General features: G+C 43.8%; 1 protein-coding gene across 4 annotated transcripts in view; it reads right to left on the reverse strand.

Annotated features, from left to right (window-relative positions):
• The window catches only part of inka2 (inka box actin regulator 2), a 361,375-nt gene that overhangs the window by 33,514 nt on the left and 306,657 nt on the right, over positions 1–21,204 (reverse strand). For 3 of the 4 annotated variants that reach the window (XM_051924465.1, XM_051924467.1, XM_051924468.1), the window contains exon 1: positions 6,990–7,630. In XM_051924465.1, coding sequence (XP_051780425.1) covers positions 6,990–7,055 — 66 coding nt within the window. In that variant the 5' untranslated portion in view covers positions 7,056–7,630. Of the gene's footprint in view, positions 1–6,989; positions 7,631–21,204 lie in introns of those variants that run through there. The other variant, XM_051924466.1, reaches the window with a different exon arrangement.

Raw genomic sequence — 21,204 nt, forward strand, 5'->3', positions numbered from 1 at the left:
CATGCCCTTTACTGTCAAGACCATGCGAAGCCCACTGCTTAATGTTTGGGACAGTAGACGGCTGGACGGTGTGTCAGTTCAACCCTCGGCCCCTTCATTCTACTTATGAGAAGAGCAAAAACACTTCAGTCAGGACACATGTGAACGCCAGAAGAGACCACCAGAAGAGACCACCCCGTGTCACACTGCAGCAATCAGGTGGCACCAAGTCTGGCCAGAAGGATAAAGCGGAGGACTGTCAGACGTGAGGCTTCCAGGTCAAAGTCCATCACAGATTCATCTGAGCTCCATACATCACTGACCAGGACACAACTGTCCTAATAAAGAAGAAACTGAGCGGTGAGGCACCAGGACACCATGTGACGTCATAGGGTCACACGTACAGGCCACATACCCAACCGCTCGAACCTGTGCAAAAAATACAAAAGGTGTCTGCTACAGAGGAGCGGCAATTGGTAGAGATGAAAGGCACTATATAATAGATAGATAGATAGATAGATAGATAGATAGATAGATAGATAGATAGATAGATAGATAGATAGATAGATATGAAAGGCACTATATAATAGATAGATAGATAGATAGATAGATAGATAGATAGATAGATAGATAGATAGATAGATAGATAGATAGATAGATAGATAGATAGATAGATATGAAAGGCACTATATAATAGATAGATAGATAGATAGATAGATAGATAGATAGATAGATAGATAGATAGATAGATAGATATGAAAGGCACTATATAATAGATAGATAGATAGATAGATAGATAGATAGATAGATAGATAGATAGATAGATAGATAGATAGATAGATAGATAGATAGATAGATAGATATGAAAGGCACTATATATTAGATAGATAGATAGATAGATAGATAGATAGATAGATAGATAGATAGATAGATAGATAGATATGAAAGGCACTATATAATAGATAGATAGATAGATAGATAGATAGATAGATAGATAGATAGATAGATAGATAGATAGATAGATATGAAAGGCACTATATAATAGATAGATAGATAGATAGATAGATAGATAGATAGATAGATAGATAGATATGAAAGGCACTATATAATAGATAGATAGATAGATAGATAGATAGATAGATAGATAGATAGATAGATAGATAGATAGATAGATAGATATGAAAGGCACTATATAATAGATAGATAGATAGATAGATAGATAGATAGATAGATAGATAGATATGAAAGGCACTATATAATAGATAGATAGATAGATAGATAGATAGATAGATAGATAGATAGATAGATATGAAAGGCACTATATAATAGATAGATAGATAGATAGATAGATAGATAGATAGATAGATAGATAGATAGATAGATAGATAGATAGATATGAAAGGCACTATATAATAGATAGATAGATAGATAGATAGATAGATAGATAGATAGATAGATAGATAGATAGATAGATAGATAGATAGATAGATATGAAAGGCACTATATAATAGATAGATAGATAGATAGATAGATAGATAGATAGATAGATAGATAGATAGATAGATAGATAGATAGAAGGCCCTGTATACAAAATCTCTGCTCCAGAGACACATTGGTGGCTGTCACTGCTGCTCTGTGTCTCCATGTTGTCTCCCATTCAGTTCTCGTCACTCTGTCTGTGGTTTCACTTTGCCAGACAATGCTCTTCATCTCTCAAGTGTCTTCTTCACAGGATGATGTTACATAAACACCTGAGCTCGCCTTTTCAGCTCTGGTCACTGTCACAGTGGGTGGTCTGGAGTAATGACAACCAGAACAAGTCCACTCCTGTACAGTAAATATGACCTTTCCAAATGACCACCAGTTAGTCAGCTCTGTCCCGAGGCTCCACAAAGGTGCTTGGTGCTCAACGTGTCCCCTCAGCAAGTGCTTGGGAGGCCTGCTATGCTTACACAGGACTGGACTTCACATTCAGGGAGCTGACTGACCAGGAACTAATAGCGCAGTTGTTGTTACAAACAGGACTCACACCAATGCCACATTTCCTGTCAAGTGCCATCTCAGCTTTTACAAAGCAAAGTGAGAATACAAAGAGCCCAAATTAAACAGTCATTCCAGAAATATGTCATTTCTCTGAAACTGTAATTTACATCTTAACAACTCTGTGAGTCGCATCAGCAGTGTTATCATAAATATGCTGGGAATGCCAGTCGGGCACACTGGCGTATGAATCAGCAGCTGCAGTTCTCAGCCCTCCCCCACCCTGGGTCAGCTTGCATCCCTGAGGTTGAACGTGGTGTCAGCGATGGGATTACCAAGTTGATGTGAGGCCAAACTGCAGCACTCTGCTAATCGCCGTCTTAAATAAAGCTCATTTGTGGACCCCCACCACCCCACCCCACCTTATGTATCTCATTTCCTCACATTAATCCGTTGCCACTGTCGCTCTTTGGAGCCGATGACATTAAAAAGCAAAAGTTAAGGTGAAGATCAAATGGGCGGAAAAGATCAACACGTGACGTTTAGTCGCTGCCTCATCCAACAGTGGAGTGACAGGAACCTGTGAGAGTGTGACAACGTAGATATGAACTCTGGGAGCTGAATACTCACTTCATCTGTAAAGTGAAATTAAGATAGATAGATAGATAGATAGATAGATAGATAGATAGATAGATAGATAGATAGATAGATAGATAGATAGATATGAAAGGAACTATATGATAGATAGATAGATAGATAGATAGATAGATAGATAGATAGATAGATAGATAGATAGATAGATAGATAGATAGATAGATACTTTATTAATACCAAGGGGAAATTCACAATCAATTCATCAATTCATCATTCATCTATGAAGCCCTGCAGTAGTCCGAGGCACCACTGCAACCCATGGGGGCTGCCATCTAGTGTCCTGTTCTGCCCATGTTTGCTCCCCCAATCCTCTCAGCAATGAGGTGTCCTGGCCGGGCAAGAGAGGGCAAAAGAGTGATGGGAGTGGAAGTCCAGGGGAAGAGAAAACGTTTTTCTTTACATAAAGAACGATAGACACTTGGAATAAGCGACCAAGTAGTGTGGTGGACGGTAAGTCTTTAGGGACTTTCAAAACTCGACTCGAGAATTAAGTGGATGGGACTGGCGAGTTTTGTTGGACTGAATGGCCTGTTCTCGCCCAGATTGTTCTGATGTTCTACAAGCTATTCAATCATGGGGTGTACTTAGTTTTTCACACGTGGCTTCTCTCTTTTGGCTTTGGTTAAATAAATAATGGCATGGAGGAATCTGTTGTGTGTGGTTTTCCACCTGAGAATAGAGTTAAATCATTTTAGAACCTGGTAAGGGCCAGATTTTTGATTTTTAATGCCCTGATAACACCACAGAACTGTAAGAGGGTGTACTTTATTATTGTGCAGTCATGTGAAAAAGAATCAGAATTATTATAAATTTTATAGACACAGCACCATCCCACACTGAAGATAGTCTCCAACTAGTTGTGATCCTGCACTGCTTGTGTATAAGAAAACGAAACACTAGATTATTTTTAATGTTATAAACGTTGTTAACAGTGCCAAGTAACGGCTGAATGAATGTGCTAAGTGTGTAAGGCGCTTTATAAATGAAGAATCATTATACATTTAAGCTTCCAGCACTGAATTGCTATTTATTTTGAACCCGACCCTTTCATTTTCCGCAGTCACAAAGAGCGCGAACAGCTCGTCACAAGGCGCGTGCACGCTCGCTCGCTCCTTCACACCCCGGCCGGGATGCCAGTACCCCGCAGACCACTGACAGACTCGTTCATCTCCACTTTCTTTCATTTCCTGTGCCTCAATAATGGACAGGAGGTGAGATTAACCCAGCAGCCGTGGGTCCATTTAGGCGATCGGCGCCGTTTTGTGCAACTTAACGGACGGGCGCGCGCCCCAAACCTTTCCTTTACGGACAGCGAGGGTCGTCGATTTGTTAACTGAAGGGGCGCGCGTCCCCCAGAGCCATCGCCTGAAGAAGGGGTTCTCAATCTCGGTCCTAGGGACCGCCTGTGTCTGAAAGTTTTTGTTCCAACTGATTTTAATTGGACTCCTGGGCTAATCAAGTGAACTGATATTTCCCAGATTCGGTGTTTTGGGAACAATATAGAAATCAGAAAACTAAGTTTGGTACAAAAAAAATATATTAAAATGTGCTAAGCAGTTATATGTATTTTTTTTTCTTTTTGACATTTATCTCTCTTGATTTTCATTCTACATTTCCATATGTTCTAATTGTTGAATTACTAATTAGTGAGTCTAACGCTAAAGCAGTTGCAGCCTTTCTCGATTCAGTGTTGATTGCCTGGCTGTCGGTCCTGCTCTTTATTATTTAAATACAATGAAAGAAGCAAAACTGCACAGAGGGCAAAATATAATGAAATCAACAAGCATTTCACTCTACAGCAAAAATATAAATATTTCTAAATGTCTTATAAATGTAAAAGTCATGCTGCTGTGCTTGTCTGATGAAGAATAAGAGGGGAAAGAAATCCCAGCTAATTAAATGAGCTCGGTGTTATCAGTTGTTGCCACTGATTAGGAATCGACATGGGGGCCCCCAGGACTGAGGTTGAAAACCCCTGAACTAAGGCGCTATATGGGTTTCGACTCTGGAAGGGAAGTCAACGAGGCCCCAGACATTATCGGACATCATTGTGTTCTTTTACTTTCTTTGTTTGCTTAAACACAAAGAAGATGAAGAGAAGTAGGATGACAAACAGTGCCGTCCATCAATGACTTCACGCATTGTTAAAACGTGTCAACTAAACCTGATGGCACATTACACGACTTTGCATTGTAAACGCTCCTTGATCCTCATATCCAAACTGACTGAATGTTCTTTATGTATCAAATAATAATCTTAATAATTGTCCCACATTGAAGAAAGTCCACAGCTCATTGTGAACCTGCACTGGAAGGGGTAAGAAAACGAAATGCTAGCCGCTTTGTTTTATTTTTTTTAATGCTATAAACATTCTTTACAGTGCCATATACTGTAACGGTGAATGAATGTACTAAGTGTGAAAGGTGCTTTATAAACTTAAAATCATTCTACATTTAAGCTTCCCAGCACTGAACAGCTATATATTTTGAAGCCACATATTTTCACAAAGAGCGCCGACAGACCATCACAAGGCGCGTGCACGCTCACTCCTCCAAACCCGGGCCGGGATGCCAGTTCACCACAGCCAGGCTCGCTCGTTCATCTCTGCTTTCTTTCATTTACTGCACTTAATTTCTCTAATAATGGACAGGAGGTGACGTTCACCCCAGCAGCTTTGGGACACAAAAGTCTTTGAGTATTGAGATCGATGAGTCCTTTAAGCGATCGGCGCCGTTTTCTGAAACTTCAGGGGCGCGCGCTTCGCACCTTTCCGTTACGTCCGCGCCGCCGTTTCAGTCATTTAAAGGGCCGCGCGTCCCCCAGGATCCATCGCCAAAGGCGCTATACTGTATATATATGTGCTTCGGCCCTGGAAGGGATGACAGCGCATTCCAGGACTTATCAGACATTAACGTCTCCTTTTACTTTGTGTGTTTGCTTAAACACAAAGAATGACAAACCGTGCCGTCTATCAATGACTTAACGTGTTGTTAAAACGTTTCAACTGAAGGCACAGTACACGACTTTGCATTGTAAACGCTGCTTGATCCTCATATCCAAACTGATTGAATGTTCTCTGTGTAAGGCGCTATAACAAATAATAGTCTTAATAATAGTCACCTGGGGTGGGCTGGCGCATGCGCAGGGTTTGTTTCCTGCCTTGCGCCCTGTGTTGGCTGGGATTGGCTCCAGCAGACCCCGTGACCCTGTAGTTAGGATATAGCGGGTTGGATAATGGATGGATGGATGGATAATAATAATAATAATAACATGTGGTGGGCTGGCGCCTGCGCAGGGTTTGTTTCCTGCCTTGCGCCCTGTGTTGGCTAGGATTGGCTCCAGCAGACCCCGTGACCCTGTAGTTTGGATAGAGCGGGTTGGATAATGGATGGATGGATAATAGTCCCACATTGAAGAAAGTCCCCAGCTCATTATGAACCTGCACTGGAAGGGTTAAGAAAATGAAGTGCTAGCTGTTATTTTTAATGCTATAAACTTCGTTTACAGTGCCATATAACGGCGAATGAATGTGCTAAGTGCATGTAAGGGGATTTATAAAATAAAAATCATTAGAGATTTAAGCTTCCAGCTCTGAACGGCTATATATTTTGAAGCCGCATCTTTTTACAAAGAGCGCTGACAGCCCATCACAAGGCGCGTGCACGCTCACCCCTCCAAACCCTGGCAGGGATGCCAGTTCACCACAGCCAGCCTCGCCCGTTCATCTCCGCTTTATTTCATGTACTGCGCCTAATTTCTCTAATAATGGACAGGAGGTGACGTTCACCCCAGCAGCTTTGGGACACAAAAGTCTTCGAGCACAGCCCGGTGAGTTCATTAGGCGATCGGCGCCGTTTTCTGAAACTTCATGGGCGCGCGCTTCGCACGTTCCCGTCACGCCCGCGGCGCCGTTTTGGTCACTTAAAGGGGCGCGCGTCCCCCAGGATCCATCGCCACAGGCGCTATACTGTATATATATATGTGCTTCGACCCTGGAAGGGATGACAGCGCGTTCCAGAACTTATCGGACATTATCATCTTCTTTTACTTTGTGTGCTTGCTTAAACACAAAGAATGACAAACCGTGCCGTCTATCAATAACTTAACGTGTTGTTAAAACGTTTCAACTATAATTGGAGGCACAATACACGACTTTGCATTATAAACGCTCCTTGATCCTCATATCCAAACTGATTGAATGTTCTCTGTGTAAGGCGCTATATCAAATAATAATCTTAACCATTTATACATTTAGCACAGTCCCACAATGAAGAAACTCCACGGCTCATTATGAAACCTGCACTGGGGGTTCCAAAATCTACAACGCACACCAAAAAAGTCGAAGAAACACCAAATGAAGAAGACGAGGCACCTACCAGCTCCTGCTTCAGGCGTCTCAGGCACACGTCCATAGTCTTCCGTTGGGACAGGCAGCGTTCCATTATCCGTCGGGCCGCCTGGCGCGGAGAACGAGAAAACAAAAGCGGCGGATGTGTCTCTTCGTGTTCGTTCACAAAGCCCTCCGGTTCTTCATCAGTTTGCAGTCGGAGGTGAATCGATGGCACTTTGCGAGTCCTGTCTATGGCTGATGTGACCGTCCCATTGCGTGCGCGCACCCATCTAGGATTACTGAGGAGTTTAAATCGATCGATTGAGAGCTGCGTTTCAAATCCCTTTTTTCTTCTTTTTTGTTTTCTCCGCCCTGCTCCCGCACAAGTAAATGTCTCGGAAATTCCAAATCCTCTGTCAGGGGGTAAACTGGTGCCCTGCCGTCACTTATTTTTGACCTCCTTGTGCGCGCCGACTGGACGACTTGCCGAGCACTGAGTCAGCTGTAATTCCAGTCCCTTTGCTCCTCCCCTCTGACACTGGGATAACCCCCGTGCTTCTGTAAGGATGTCGCACGCTGGTATAAGCCACCAAAAAACAAAACAAAACTATCCTTCTGCTCCTCAACTCGGCGGCGGCACAAACCCCTCGGGTGACATCAGCCTTGTTCCAATCGGGTGTCACCAGTGCTTCCAGTCTGTCAGACGCCTGGGAAGTCTGCAGCTCTTATCCCCGTCACTGCTCTGACAGCATGGCCACGGTCTTCATACCCTTAGATATCCAGTTAGGTTTCAGCTGTTTCACCCCCCCACCAAACGCCTCCCCTGCCGCACCTTTTATTTTCTAAATGGGGTGATCCGCAAAAAAAAAAAAAAAAGGAGTGACCCGTTCCTGGACAGGCGTTAACGGCCATTACCAATCCATCTGTCCATTCATTTTCAAACCCGCCTATCCATAGCAGGGTCGTGTGGAAGCTGCAGCCCATCCCGACAAGATCGGGCGCAAGGCAGGAACAATCCCTGTCACTGTTTTTATTTTGTATTATTTTTTTTTACATGTTCTTTTTAAACTGGGACAGTTCCGGTTGTTTTTACTATGCGCTCAGGTCGGGTCACAGCAGGGAGCCACCGGGAAAAATTCACCCAGCCTGTCACTCCCACACTCGTCACAGTACCGGGTTTTCCAGCCACTCTTCCTGGTATCACTCCATTCCGCTTATTGTCTTCTTTCTCTGAAGATCGGTGCGCTAACGTCAGCCCTCGTGTCCCTCTTCCCTTTCCCGATTTTCTTGCTACTCTGCGTTCCGCGCGGCTCCGGGAGTAAAAGACTCTTAGTGGTCGCGCGGCGGTGTTCTTGTTAATGGGACGGGAGGAGGAAAAGGTGAAGGGGGGGGGGGGGGGTGAAATTGTGGTTCGACCCCCTTCACCTTGTCTGTGTTCTTCTCTCTCTCTCTCTCTCTCTGATTTCTGAGAGGCATGCCATTCGGGGCCCAATGGAAAGCCACGGATTAAGGCGGATTTAGCAGCCTTCTCACGTGCCGGTCCGCTGGCTCGGGTTTCCTTCGAGTGAATGCGTACGGAGCTCCGCCCCCAGCCTAGATTTCCCCCGCCCCTCCACTACACGTGCTGATGCTCTGCCGGTGTAACAAACAAGAGCGGCAGAACGGCGGGGCTCTTGGCGAAGTGCACGCACTTTCACTGCGCTCTTGAAAATAACTGACGCCGAAATGACACTCGAGTGCCGCTGTCTGGTCCCTGGGCTTAAAAAAGAACCACCTCATTCTGGGAAGGGTTCTTTGTATCATCATGACGGTTCATTAAGGTTTTGACAGAAATTGATGCCCCTTTTTATCAACATACCGTTCAATTGAGTTTAGAGTACAGCCAAGGCACGACTAATGGCTGCTTGAAATGACCGATTTTTAATTTCTTATTCACATATGTCTGCAAAGCCCATTTTTCAGCAGCCATTCCTTCAGTGTCCTAATGGTCATCTCCCTTAGCTTAGCCTTAATTAGCCAAGTTTTACATGCTAAGTAGTTATTAGGGAAACCTTTGCCATTGCATTAGCACCTGTAATTCTGTTCACTTGGATTGCAAGGTTTAGGCAGTCCTGGGTTACAAAAAAAGCCAAAATGAAACAGCTTTCTCAAGAAACATGTCCCCCTTGTCGTTCTTTGATTTATTTATTTTTGCAGAATGACAGTTACTCCATGTGGCAGATTACCAAGAAAAAACGCAATGCATCGGTATGCGATATGCTGTTTGGTATGAGTTTTGTAAAAGCAGAGCTAATATTGCTGATGTGCCATCTGTTGGAATAGCAAATACAATGCATATGTCTCTGTTGGCATGGTAGTCATAAAAGCAGTGCTAGTGTTTGGGAGGCGCTGTCTGTTGGAATGGAAAATGCAATGCATAGGTAGGTATCCGATATGCCGTTTGGTATGAGTTTTGTAAAAGCAGTGTTAATGTTGCTGATGTGCCATCTGTTGGAATAGCAAATACAATGCATATGTCTCTGTTGGCATGGTAGTCATAAAAGCAGTGCTAGTGTTTGGGAGGCGCTGTCTGTTGGAATGGAAAATGCAATGCATAGGTATCCGATATGCTGTTTGGTATGAGTTTTGTAAAAGCAGTGTTAATGTTGCTGATGTGCCGTCTGTTGGAATGGAAAATGCAATGCATAGGTATCCGATATACCGTTTGGTATGAGTTTTGTAAAAGCAGTGTTAATGTTGCTGATGTGCCATCTGTTAGAATGGAAAATGCAATGCATATGTTTCTGTTGGCATGGTAGTCATAAAAGCAGTGCAAGTGTTTGTGATGCGCTGTCTGTTGGAATGGAAAATGCAATGCATAGGTAGGTATCCGATATGCCGTTTGGTATGAGTTTTGTAAAAGCAGTGTTAATGTTGCTGATGTGCCATCTGTTGGAATGGAAAATGCAATGCATATGTTTCTGTTGGCATGGTAGTCATAAAAGCAGTGCTAGTGTTTGCATTTTTCATTCCAACAGACAGCGCATCACAATGTATAAGTATCTGATATGCCGTTTGGTATGAGTTTTGTAAAAGCAGTGCAAATATTGCTGATGTGCCCTCTGTTGGAATGGCAAACGCAATGCATATGTCTCTGTTGGCATGGTAGTCATAAAAGCAGTGCAAGTGTTTGTGATGCGCTGTCTGTTGGAATGGAAAATGCAATGCATAGGTAGGTATCCGATATGCCGTTTGGTATGAGTTTTGTAAAAGCAGTGTTAATGTTGCTGATGTGCCATCTGTTGGAATAGCAAATACAATGCATATGTCTCTGTTGGCATGGTAGTCATAAAAGCAGTGCTAGTGTTTGGGAGGCGCTGTCTGTTGGAATGGAAAATGCAATGCATAGGTAGGTATCCGATATGCCGTTTGGTATGAGTTTTGTAAAAGCAGTGTTAATGTTGCTGATGTGCCATCTGTTGGAATAGCAAATACAATGCATATGTCTCTGTTGGCATGGTAGTCATAAAAGCAGTGCTAGTGTTTGGGAGGCGCTGTCTGTTGGAATGGAAAATGCAATGCATAGGTATCCGATATGCTGTTTGGTATGAGTTTTGTAAAAGCAGTGTTAATGTTGCTGATGTGCCGTCTGTTGGAATGGAAAATGCAATGCATAGGTATCCGATATACCGTTTGGTATGAGTTTTGTAAAAGCAGTGTTAATGTTGCTGATGTGCCATCTGTTAGAATGGAAAATGCAATGCATATGTTTCTGTTGGCATGGTAGTCATAAAAGCAGTGCTAGTGTTTGCATTTTTCATTCCAACAGACAGCGCATCACAATGTATAAGTATCTGATATGCCGTTTGGTATGAGTTTTGTAAAAGCAGTGCAAATATTGCTGATGTGCCCTCTGTTGGAATGGCAAACGCAATGCATATGTCTCTGTTGGCATGGTAGTCATAAAAGCAGTGCAAGTGTTTGTGATGCGCTGTCTGTTGGAATGGAAAATGCAATGCATAGGTAGGTATCCGATATGCCGTTTGGTATGAGTTTTGTAAAAGCAGTGTTAATGTTGCTGATGTGCCATCTGTTGGAATAGCAAATACAATGCATATGTCTCTGTTGGCATGGTAGTCATAAAAGCAGTGCTAGTGTTTGGGAGGCGCTGTCTGTTGGAATGGAAAATGCAATGCATAGGTATCCGATATACCGTTTGGTATGAGTTTTGTAAAAGCAGTGTTAATGTTGCTGATGTGCCATCTGTTGGAATGGAAAATGCAATGCATATGTTTCTGTTGGCATGGTAGTCATAAAAGCAGTGCTAGTGTTTGCATTTTTCATTCCAACAGACAGCGCATCACAATGTATAAGTATCTGATATGCCGTTTGGTATGAGTTTTGTAAAAGCAGTGCTAATATTGCTGATGTGCCCTCTGTTGGAATGGCAAACGCAATGCATATGTCTCTGTTGGCATGGTAGTCATAAAAGCAGTGCAAGTGTTTGTGATGCGCTGTCTGTTGGAATGGAAAATGCAATAGTAGTATTAAGGCAGGGTGCTTCTGTCAAAATGAAGATTGATTGGAAAATCGTACACTGTAAAAAAATATTAAATTTACAGTAAAGTACTGGCAGCGGGGTTACCAGAATTTTACCGTTAAAAAAAAAAAAAAAAGGTGACAGTATTTTTAGTTCTATAAAAATGTTATTTTTATGATAAAAAATTGGCAGCTGGGTTGCCAAAATTTTACTGTAATAAATAAAGTGACAATATTTTTAGGTCTACGGTATAACTTTGTAGTAAATAACTTTTTATTTTGCAACTGTAAAAAGGCGCTATATAAGCGCCCGACCCGACACAGATTCACACTGCAGGCACGTATAAAATCAAAAGACTTTTTATTTCTCTTCACCAGTGGGGCACGTCTACCCTGTAATCCCCACAGGCACAACACAGTCCCAAACAACACACAAAGGTAAATCGCCACACTCCTCTCCTCTTCTTCTACTACTACTACCACCACCACCACCACCACCACTCCTCCTCCTCCTCCTCCTCCTCCTCCTCCTCCAAACCTTGTCCTCCTCCACCGGACTCTGGCCGCTGTGTGGTGGTTGCTGGCTCCTTTAATAGCCCACCCACAAGTGCTCCAGGTCCTTGATCACCTGTTTCCGGGGGGCTAAAGACTCGTCCAACCGGGCTCAGGAACCCATGCAGCACCCCCTGGCGGCCACCCCAGATCCCAACTGGGCTGTGGAGGACTCCATTTCCCATGAAGCCCTGCGGGAAGCTGAGCCAGGGAGGCTGCCACCAAGCGTCCCGTGGAAAGGTATTGAGCTGCCCATGGTTGCTCTCTCGGAACATAAGTTGAAGGGGCGTCCCGGCCGTCCACCACACAACACATTCCAACAGAAGGGAATATTTAACCATAACCAGAAATTCATGTAGTGTAATAAATATGCCAATCAATAAACCATTAGAAAGTATCTTCAGGGTCAAACCCCAGTACACGGCTTGCATCGGTAAAGTAACAACAACCAATAGCAAACAGGTACCATTTAATTACACACATTGAAAACAATTCAATGTTTAAGAAAGCCATGGCACATTGTCTGGCGGGGAAGTAAAGTTTGCTTTTGTGGTGTTTTGGTGCCCTACAGGTGTGCCAGCTTATCGAATACAACCCACCAAAAATCAGCTTCCGTAACCTCAAAAAACCTTCAGCACGCAGGGAAAAATAATTCTGCTAACTTAGTGTAAGATTTTCCCGACTGTGCAAAGGCGTGCGGGTCAATATGGTAAAAGGGGGCGTGTCCGTATGCAAATATGGTAACTTCGGTGTTACTGGAGCAGCGCTTTACCGTTTTTACGGTTATTTACCTTCGCTGTTTAACAGTTTTACACTAGATTTAGTTCAGTGTCATTGTAATGCCTCAGTAAACGGTATTTAGCATATTTTGAAGGTAGAAAAAAATCGATTTTACAGAACTCGGCTGCAAAAAATAATGAAATGTATTATTTAAGATATACAGGTAATATTGAGCAGAACATAAGGTAACTTTCCTTTTTTCAGAAAAGGTCTTTTACTTTTACCATTTACAGTATTTTTACCGTTAAATTTACTGACATCTTTTACAGTGATACGTCTTTATCTTTTCACGACGTACACCGGAGGGCCAGTCGGGAGGAAACAATCGGGTACGTAAATGAAATTCATCAGGCGTGTGTGGGCTTTCAGGTCCACCAACAGATAACCGCAAGGGGCTCTCGTAGCGTCCTCAGAGGACTCCAAGAAAAAATGTAACCCTCCCAGGGTTCACTTGGCACTAAATTGGTGATTTGTGGCTTATCCCAAGTCAAGTCAGTTGGGGAGTATGCACTGGTACAGCACGTTGCCGCACCCACTACACGACGAAACAGCTCGGGATCCCGGTTTGCAACCCCCCAGGCAGACACGCAGTCCAGTCAACCCTCTGGAAATGACCCTCTATCTGCCATAGCCAGGTGTTACGTGGGCAACCCCTTGGCCTGGGCCAGCCACTCGGGTCCCCAACAATGAGGATCTTATGAGTCGGATCACCCTCAGGGAAACGTGCCACATGGCCGTAGTGCTGTAACTGACGCTCCCTCACAATGCAGGTCATGTGCCTCATTCGGGACTCCATGAGCAACACAAAGTCAAACCAGCGGTACCCAAGGATTCTCCAGAGAGATACAGGAGTCCAGTCTTCATCTCAGGTCACTGGATAGCGTCCATGTCTCACAACCATATAGCAAAACATGAAGCACCAGGACTGTAAAGACTTGGACCTTCGTCCTTTTGCAGATACCAGGAACACCACACACCCCTTTAAAGTGACCCCCATGCTCTCCCAATCCGTCTACTGACTTCTTCAGAGACATGAATGTCACTGCCAAGGTAAGTAAACCTCTCAACAAGCAGCTTATCTTGAGGGTTTTTAAAGAGGGTGATGTAATTGGCATTCAGATTTATTGTTCTACTCTTCTTGCCTTGAAAAAATTGGACCAAGTAAATGGACAGGCAGCATGGTGGCGCAGTGGGTAGCGCTGCTGCCTCACAGTTAGGAGACCTGGGTTCGCTTCTCAGGTCCTCCCTGCGTGGAGTTTGCATATTCTACCCGTGTCTGCAAGACAGGCAGGTTAGGTGGATTGGTGATCCTAAAATTGTCCTTATAGATAGATAGATAGATAGATAGAGTTTAGTATAATAGGCAGGATTAAAAAAAAAAGAGAGTTTAGTATAATAGGCAGGATTAGAAAGATAGATAGATGGTGCAGTATAGTAGGCAGGATTAGAAAGATAGTATGATAGATATAGATGGTTCAGTATAGTAGGCAGGATTAGAAAGATAGTTTAGTATAGAAGGCAGGATTAGATAGATAGATAGATAGAGTTTAGTATAATAGGCAGGATTAGAAAGATAGATAGATGGTTCAGTATAGTAGGCAGGATTAGATAGATAGATAGAGAGTTTAGTATAGTAGGCAGGATTAGAAAGATAGATAGTTTAGTATAATAGGCAGGATTAGAAAGATAGATAGATGGTTCAGTATAGTAGGCAGGATTAGATAGATAGAGAGTTTAGTATAGTAGGCAGGATTAGAAAGATAGTTTAGTATAGAAGGCAGGATTAGATAGATAGATAGATAGTAGGCAGGATTAGAAAGATAGATAGTGTGATAGTTGCCCGGACACCACCAGTCGGAGAACACATCTTTATCAAAAGACTTCTTTTATTTGTCTTCTCCACACAATAACACTACTCAATTCACAGTCCCGCACAACTCACAGTGCCTTCAGCCCCAGTCACTTCTCTCCTGGGCTTTCTCTCTCCTCGTCCCTGGGCCACCTGTCCTCTCTATCCAGGAGCTTCGTCCTGCTCCGGACTCCAGCTCAATGACAGGACGGAGGCGGCCCCATTTATCCTCACCCAGATGAGCTCCAGGTGCTCTATCTGACGTCACGTCCTGGTGTGGCGGAAGCGTCAGGAGATCACCCGGAAGCACTCCGGGTGACCCTGGAAGGATCGTCCTCCATCTGTGTGGCGGAAGTACATAAGTCCTGGACTCCATGAGGCTTGGGGTGCCCCCTGGCCGTGAACAGAGGCCCCAACGGTCCTGAGCCTTCCTGCTCCCCTTCCATGGGCCTCTTCTACTCCAGGGCGGTTGCCCCCTCGTGGCCTGGAGGACAAATATGCCCCGTCTTGGTCCTTCCAGGCGTTCCGGCTGGGTCTGACCCCCAGCCATGTACGACAATAGATAGATAGATAGATAGATGGAGGGTTCAGTATAGTAGGCAGGATTAGATAGATAGATAGATAGTTTATTAATCCCAAGGGGAAATTCACATATGAGCTGTGTGTGTGTGTGCCCTGCCGTCCTGCCTTGCACCCTGTGCTGGCTAGGATTGGCTCCAGCAGACCCCCATGACCCTGTAGTTAGGATATAGCAGGTTGGATGATGGATGGATAAATGATGGACAAATCCCTGTGATGAGTATATTTTGTGAAGGCCCGCTATATCTCTTCACTATGGCTCGCCTGTTCCATCAAATCATCGATGATCACCAAGTTAACTCTGTCAGGCGGCAGAAGTTCATCGTCACTTAAGGAAGAAGGTTTCCCCTCCAAAAATTTTGTTTTTGGAAATCGTGCTAACAGTTTGTTGTACAGAGGCTGCCAACAGCTATAAAACCAGACTATATTGTCAGGGCGGCGAGAAAGCACATGGTCCACGTGCTTCAAAAGCTTTTTCACATAATGCGATTTGCCTGAACAGGAGGGCCCAGAGACAGTTTTTGAGAACGGCTGCTGAAGTCTAACATCAAAACCCTCTTTAGTATCCATTGGGGAGAGTTGTGAAATCAGGCAATAGATCCCTTTTGTTGTACACCACTCTGAATCTTTTACTGAGTGGGCGTTTTTACAACATCAGGTTCTTTTTGTTCCTATGAATCTGAGCGCCACGAACCGTTACTTCTTTCATGAGATCGTGGTTTACAAAACTATGCACTAGATCTATTAACGAGTATAGACTTACCGATCTGGCTGTTCGTGATTGAGAGTAACGCCCTTAACCTTCATACAGACCTTGCCTTTGAACGTTTTGTATGCGTACGTTTACGGATCCCCAGAAACAAATTCTTCTATGAAGTCATCAGGATCTAGTTCACCTCTCCCACTTGGACAGAGGCAGTTGTGCAGTAAGAATTATGTTTCTGGACTTCTCTAGCACCTTCAACACCATCCAACCTCTGCTCCTCAGGGACAAGCTGACAGAGATGGAAGTAGATTCATACCTGGTGGCATGGACTGTGGACTATCTTAAAGACATACCTCAGTATGTGCGTCTCAGGAACTGCAGGTCTGACATTGTGGTCAGCAACACAGGAGCACCACAGGGGACTGTACTTTCTCCGGTCCTGTTCAGCCTATATACATCAGACCTCCAATACAACTCGGAGTCCTGCCATGTGCAAAAGTTCACTGACGACACTGCTATCGTGGGCTGCATCAGGAATGGGCAGGAGGAGGAGTATAGGAACCTAATCAAGGACTTTGTTAAATGGTGCGACTCAAACCACCTACAACTGAACACCAGCAAAACCAAGGAGCTGGTGGTGGATTTTAGGAGGACCAGACCCCTCCTGGACCCCGTGATCATCAGAGGTGACTGTGTGAAGTCAGTGGTGTCCTGGATGTAGCTGGTTGTATTACCCGTGAGGGGTTATGGATGTGCTCCACCCAACCTGAAATATTTTCTGTACGAGAGCCAATTCCTGAGATTATAGGGTTCCCTTCTTTGTGGATTTTAGGCAGCATGTAGAAGTAACCCATTTTGGGGTTCTCAGGAATTAATCTGTTTACATGATCCCTGATGTCAAGAGGAAAGCTACTTACTATCTTTTTTAGTTCCTTTACTTCTAACAGCTACATCCAGGACACCACTGACTTCTGCTTTAGGCCCCTTACCTGAGGGAACCTTACTGGCCACAATGGATGTTGAGGCACTTTACACAAACATCCCCCATGATGATGGCATATTGGCATGTGAAATGTACCTCAAACAACATGATTTACCCACAAAGTCAGTAATAGAAATGATAAAATTCACTCTGACACATAATCTATTCTCTTTTGGACAAGATTGCTACTTGCAACAAATGGGGAGGAAGATTTCATGTCAATGTGCATCGTAAAACCAAAGTTGTATCTCCGTTACATAGATGACATCTTCATCATCTGGACTGTCAGTGAGAAGGACCTCCTCCATTTTCATAATGATTATAATTGTTTTCACCCCAACACAAAGCTGAAGCTGAATTACTCAGAAACAGAAGTCAGCTTCAGCTTGACACCACCATTCAACTGAAAGACAACACTCTTGTAACTTCTGTTTTTCACAAACCGACAGACAGACGGCCCTACCTGAAAAGTGATAGCTTCCACCCCAAGCATATAAGGCGCTCCATTATTTTCAGCCATGCAATACGGTACAATCGTATTTGCTCAGACCCGACAGACCGGGATCAACAACTGCAGGAGCTCAGACAAGACTTCATCAGACAAGGTTACACCCCCAAAGCAACAGACACTCAAATAAGAAGAGCTACTGCCATACCCAGAGACAACCTTCTGGAATATAAAAACAAAGACAACAAGAACCGCATTCCCCTTGTTGTCACCTACAACCCACATCTTGAAACACTTCGAAAAATTATAAAAGAACTGCAGCCAATGATAAATAATGACCAAAAACTGAAAAATGTATTTCCTGAGCCTCCCCTCCTGGCATACAGACAACCACCAAACCTTCAGCAACTAATTGTCCGAAGCTCCCTAAGCGAACCAACAGAAAATGGCACATCTCCATGCCTACAGAAAAGATGCAAAACGTGTGCTCACATCTATGATACAGACCGTATAGTTATACCACACTGCCGACTTGAACATCACATAAAGGGATCATTTTCCTGCAGATCATCTAATGTAGTCTACCTCATTTCTCTGCATGAAATGTCCTGACGCTGCACTCTATGTGGGAGAAATTGGACAAACACTCCACCAGAGAATGAATTCACACAGGTGCCACATTAAACGTGGAAACACAGATGTTCCTGTAGAGGCCCACTTCAACAGCCATGGATACTGTGAGAGGGCCTTTAAAGTCACAGTGCTTATGGACAACTTCAAAACACAGCAAGAGAGAAAAGAATGGGAAGTTAAACTCATGCTAAAATTTAATACTTTACAACATTGATTGAATAGAGACATGGGTCTTATGGCCAGATATGAGGATTGTGTACATCCCTCAGAATGACAGACAACCTGACTACAGATCCACATTGTATTGAAAAACTCATTACAAACTTCAAAAGACTTTGTTGGACAGTCATCTTATCCAGAGATCTTGACAATACATTGTTCTTTTCTCTCTTGATAAATTGACCCTAGCCTGAATGAATCTATTAATTTTTTACATTTAAAATTTCTCATTTAAAGATTTACCAATGTTGTTTCTTGTCCTAGAGTGTGTATATAAACACAGGGAACTCCAGTCTCTGTATTACATCTCGCCTGAAGAAGGGGCCTGAGTTGCCTCGAAAGCTTACATATTGTAATCTTTTTAGTTAGCCAATAAAAGGTGTCATTTTGCTTGGCTTTTCTCTAATGGCCAAACATAACAAAACAATTCTTCAGCCTTTCCTATGAAATGTAATCCCCCAGCAGTTTGTACAAGCCCAAGCAGCACATGCATGAGGCATCTTTATCTCATTACGTCACTCCACAGCAGTGCCACTCGCAATATGGCAGCGACGTTGACGTACGATGCTGCTGGTCATGTGGCGTCTAGTAATTCTATGTCTATGCGCTAACTAACATCTGTTAACAGTACCCGTGAGAGGATGTTTGGCTTGCGCATCGGCCAACCGTGATAAAAGCAGCCAGCAAACTCAAAGGCCGTCGGCACACCCTAAATTTTGGCATAACCATCTAGGTAAAATGATCCCATCTTTACTTCACCGTGATTCAGGGCATGCTGAATGTTTATTTTTTTTTTATCCTTTTCGAAAAGAAACATCAGCCACTGAATAGAAGCATTAAAATAAGCCTTGTGGATGTTTTTGTAATTATCACTCATAATTATTCCAATTGATTTATTAGGCATGCAATTGTGTCTGTACATGGACAGACAGACAGAGAGAAGCTACGGTCATACACTGAAAAGGACCAATATTACCGATCCTGAGCCCTTCCTCTCTAAATTTCATGTAAGCTGTTCTCAAAATAACAACGTCGTTTCTGCAATAGTAGGCCATTTCTTGTCTAAAGTTGAAGGTTTCGCGTTTAATCGATTCGTACCAATACAAAAATTCCTCTCTCTCCTTGCTCATCATGTGTTGAATGGTGTAATATTTAGGATCTGGGTACGGACTGATGTAATTTTGATTTTCAGCGGTGTTAAAGAAATGGGGAAAAGTACCCTTTTTGAGCCTGGAACCCCATGGCTTTGGGCGTACTGCTCAATTTCATAGGTAAGAAATTCAGCGAGTCTATGAATCTCAAGTCATAATCTTCTTCTATAAAACACATTAGTTTACATCCCTGAGTTGAAATGAATGGGGTTTGACCGCTCTCGACAAAATATCCATCCATTATCCAACCTGCTATATTCTAACTACAGGGTCACAGGGGTCTGCTGGAGCCAATCCCGGCCAATACAGAGCGCAAGGCATAAAATGTATTATCCATTCATCCATTTTCCAACCTGCTGAATCCGAACACAGGGTCATGGGGGTCCGCTGGAACCAATCCCAGCCAACACAGGGCACAAGGCAGGGAACCAATCCTGGGCAGGGTGCCAACCCACCGCAGGACACACACACCCACACACCAAGCACACACGAGGGCCAATTTAGAATCGCCAATCCACCTAACCAGCATGTCTTTGGACAGTGGGAGGAAACCGGAGCGCCAGGAGGAAAACCACGCAGACACGGGGAGAACATGCAAACTCGGCACAGGGAGGACCTGGGAAGCGAGCCCAGGTCCCCAGATCACCCAACTGCGAGGCAGCAGCGCTACCCACTGTGCCACCGTGCCGCAAAATGTATTATTGTTATTATTATTATTACAAACCACGGGCACGGCGCCAGCCCACCACAGGGCACATACACGCACACCAAGCACACACTAGGGACAATTTAGAATCGCCAATGCACCTAACCTGCATGTAAGACTCTGGGAGGAAACCAGAGCACCCGGAGGAAATCCACGCAGACACAGGGAGAACATGCAAACTCCACGCAGGGAGGACCTGGGAAGCGAACCCGGGTCTCCGAACTGTGAGGCAGCAGCACTACAGATATAGTCAAATCCCAGAAATCCTTTCAGATTCAAAACACCGTAATAATGCTCATTGTGCAAAAAAAGGAACGCCATCTTTGGTTTTCTGGCACAGGACGCTTCAAATTTTAATAGAGCGCTAGTGTTTGGTGCCTGGTACCAGAGGATAATTTAACACCCATAAGCCTCTCAAATTTTTCAACATCTGAAAACGCTACTTTCTGATCCGGTGTGTGGAAGATGAATGTTCTCCTCGCTCCTTTGTACAAATGCATGTCTAAGAAGGCAGCTTTATGAAACCATTCAGCATGCTTTGCTGAGCAAACAGGAAAAAAATATTTTTTCTAAATGACTCAAGGTTAAAGCATTCCACACATGAGTCGGCCTTATCACGTTTTCCCCTAGCTTACATTTCAACGCCATAACACAGGAGCCAAGAAGATCAGCTCGCACAGGGGCGTTTTAGAAACTCAAGGATTTTGTAAAATAAATTTGTCAACTGTTGCATCTCATAATGATATTAAATCACGCATTCTAGGGGTATAAAAACTTGCCCCACCCAATAAACTGGGTTCAGAAGAGCCCTGACGCTGTCATTTAATTTTGATTACCTGCTCTTCTGAAACTCTACTCACTGTGATGCTGCAAAATAAAGCTGCTATATAACCACACCTGCTGTCATGTCTGAAGTCTTCGTCCACAGTTTATTACCCAGCCCTGACGTGCAATTGACGGACCTCCTGTTCACACCATTTCAGATTGTTTCTGTACCTATCGTTTAATACAGCTAGCAAGCCCCTGGCAAAACAGCACTGATCATCCGGGTTTGATGGAGATCCATAGGTGCTTCCGTTTCTTCCATCCATCCATTATCCAACCTTCTATATCCTAACTACAGGGTTACAGGATCTGC

Source organism: Erpetoichthys calabaricus, chromosome 3 (genome assembly GCF_900747795.2).
Source record: "Erpetoichthys calabaricus chromosome 3, fErpCal1.3, whole genome shotgun sequence".
NCBI lineage: Eukaryota > Metazoa > Chordata > Cladistia > Polypteriformes > Polypteridae > Erpetoichthys > Erpetoichthys calabaricus.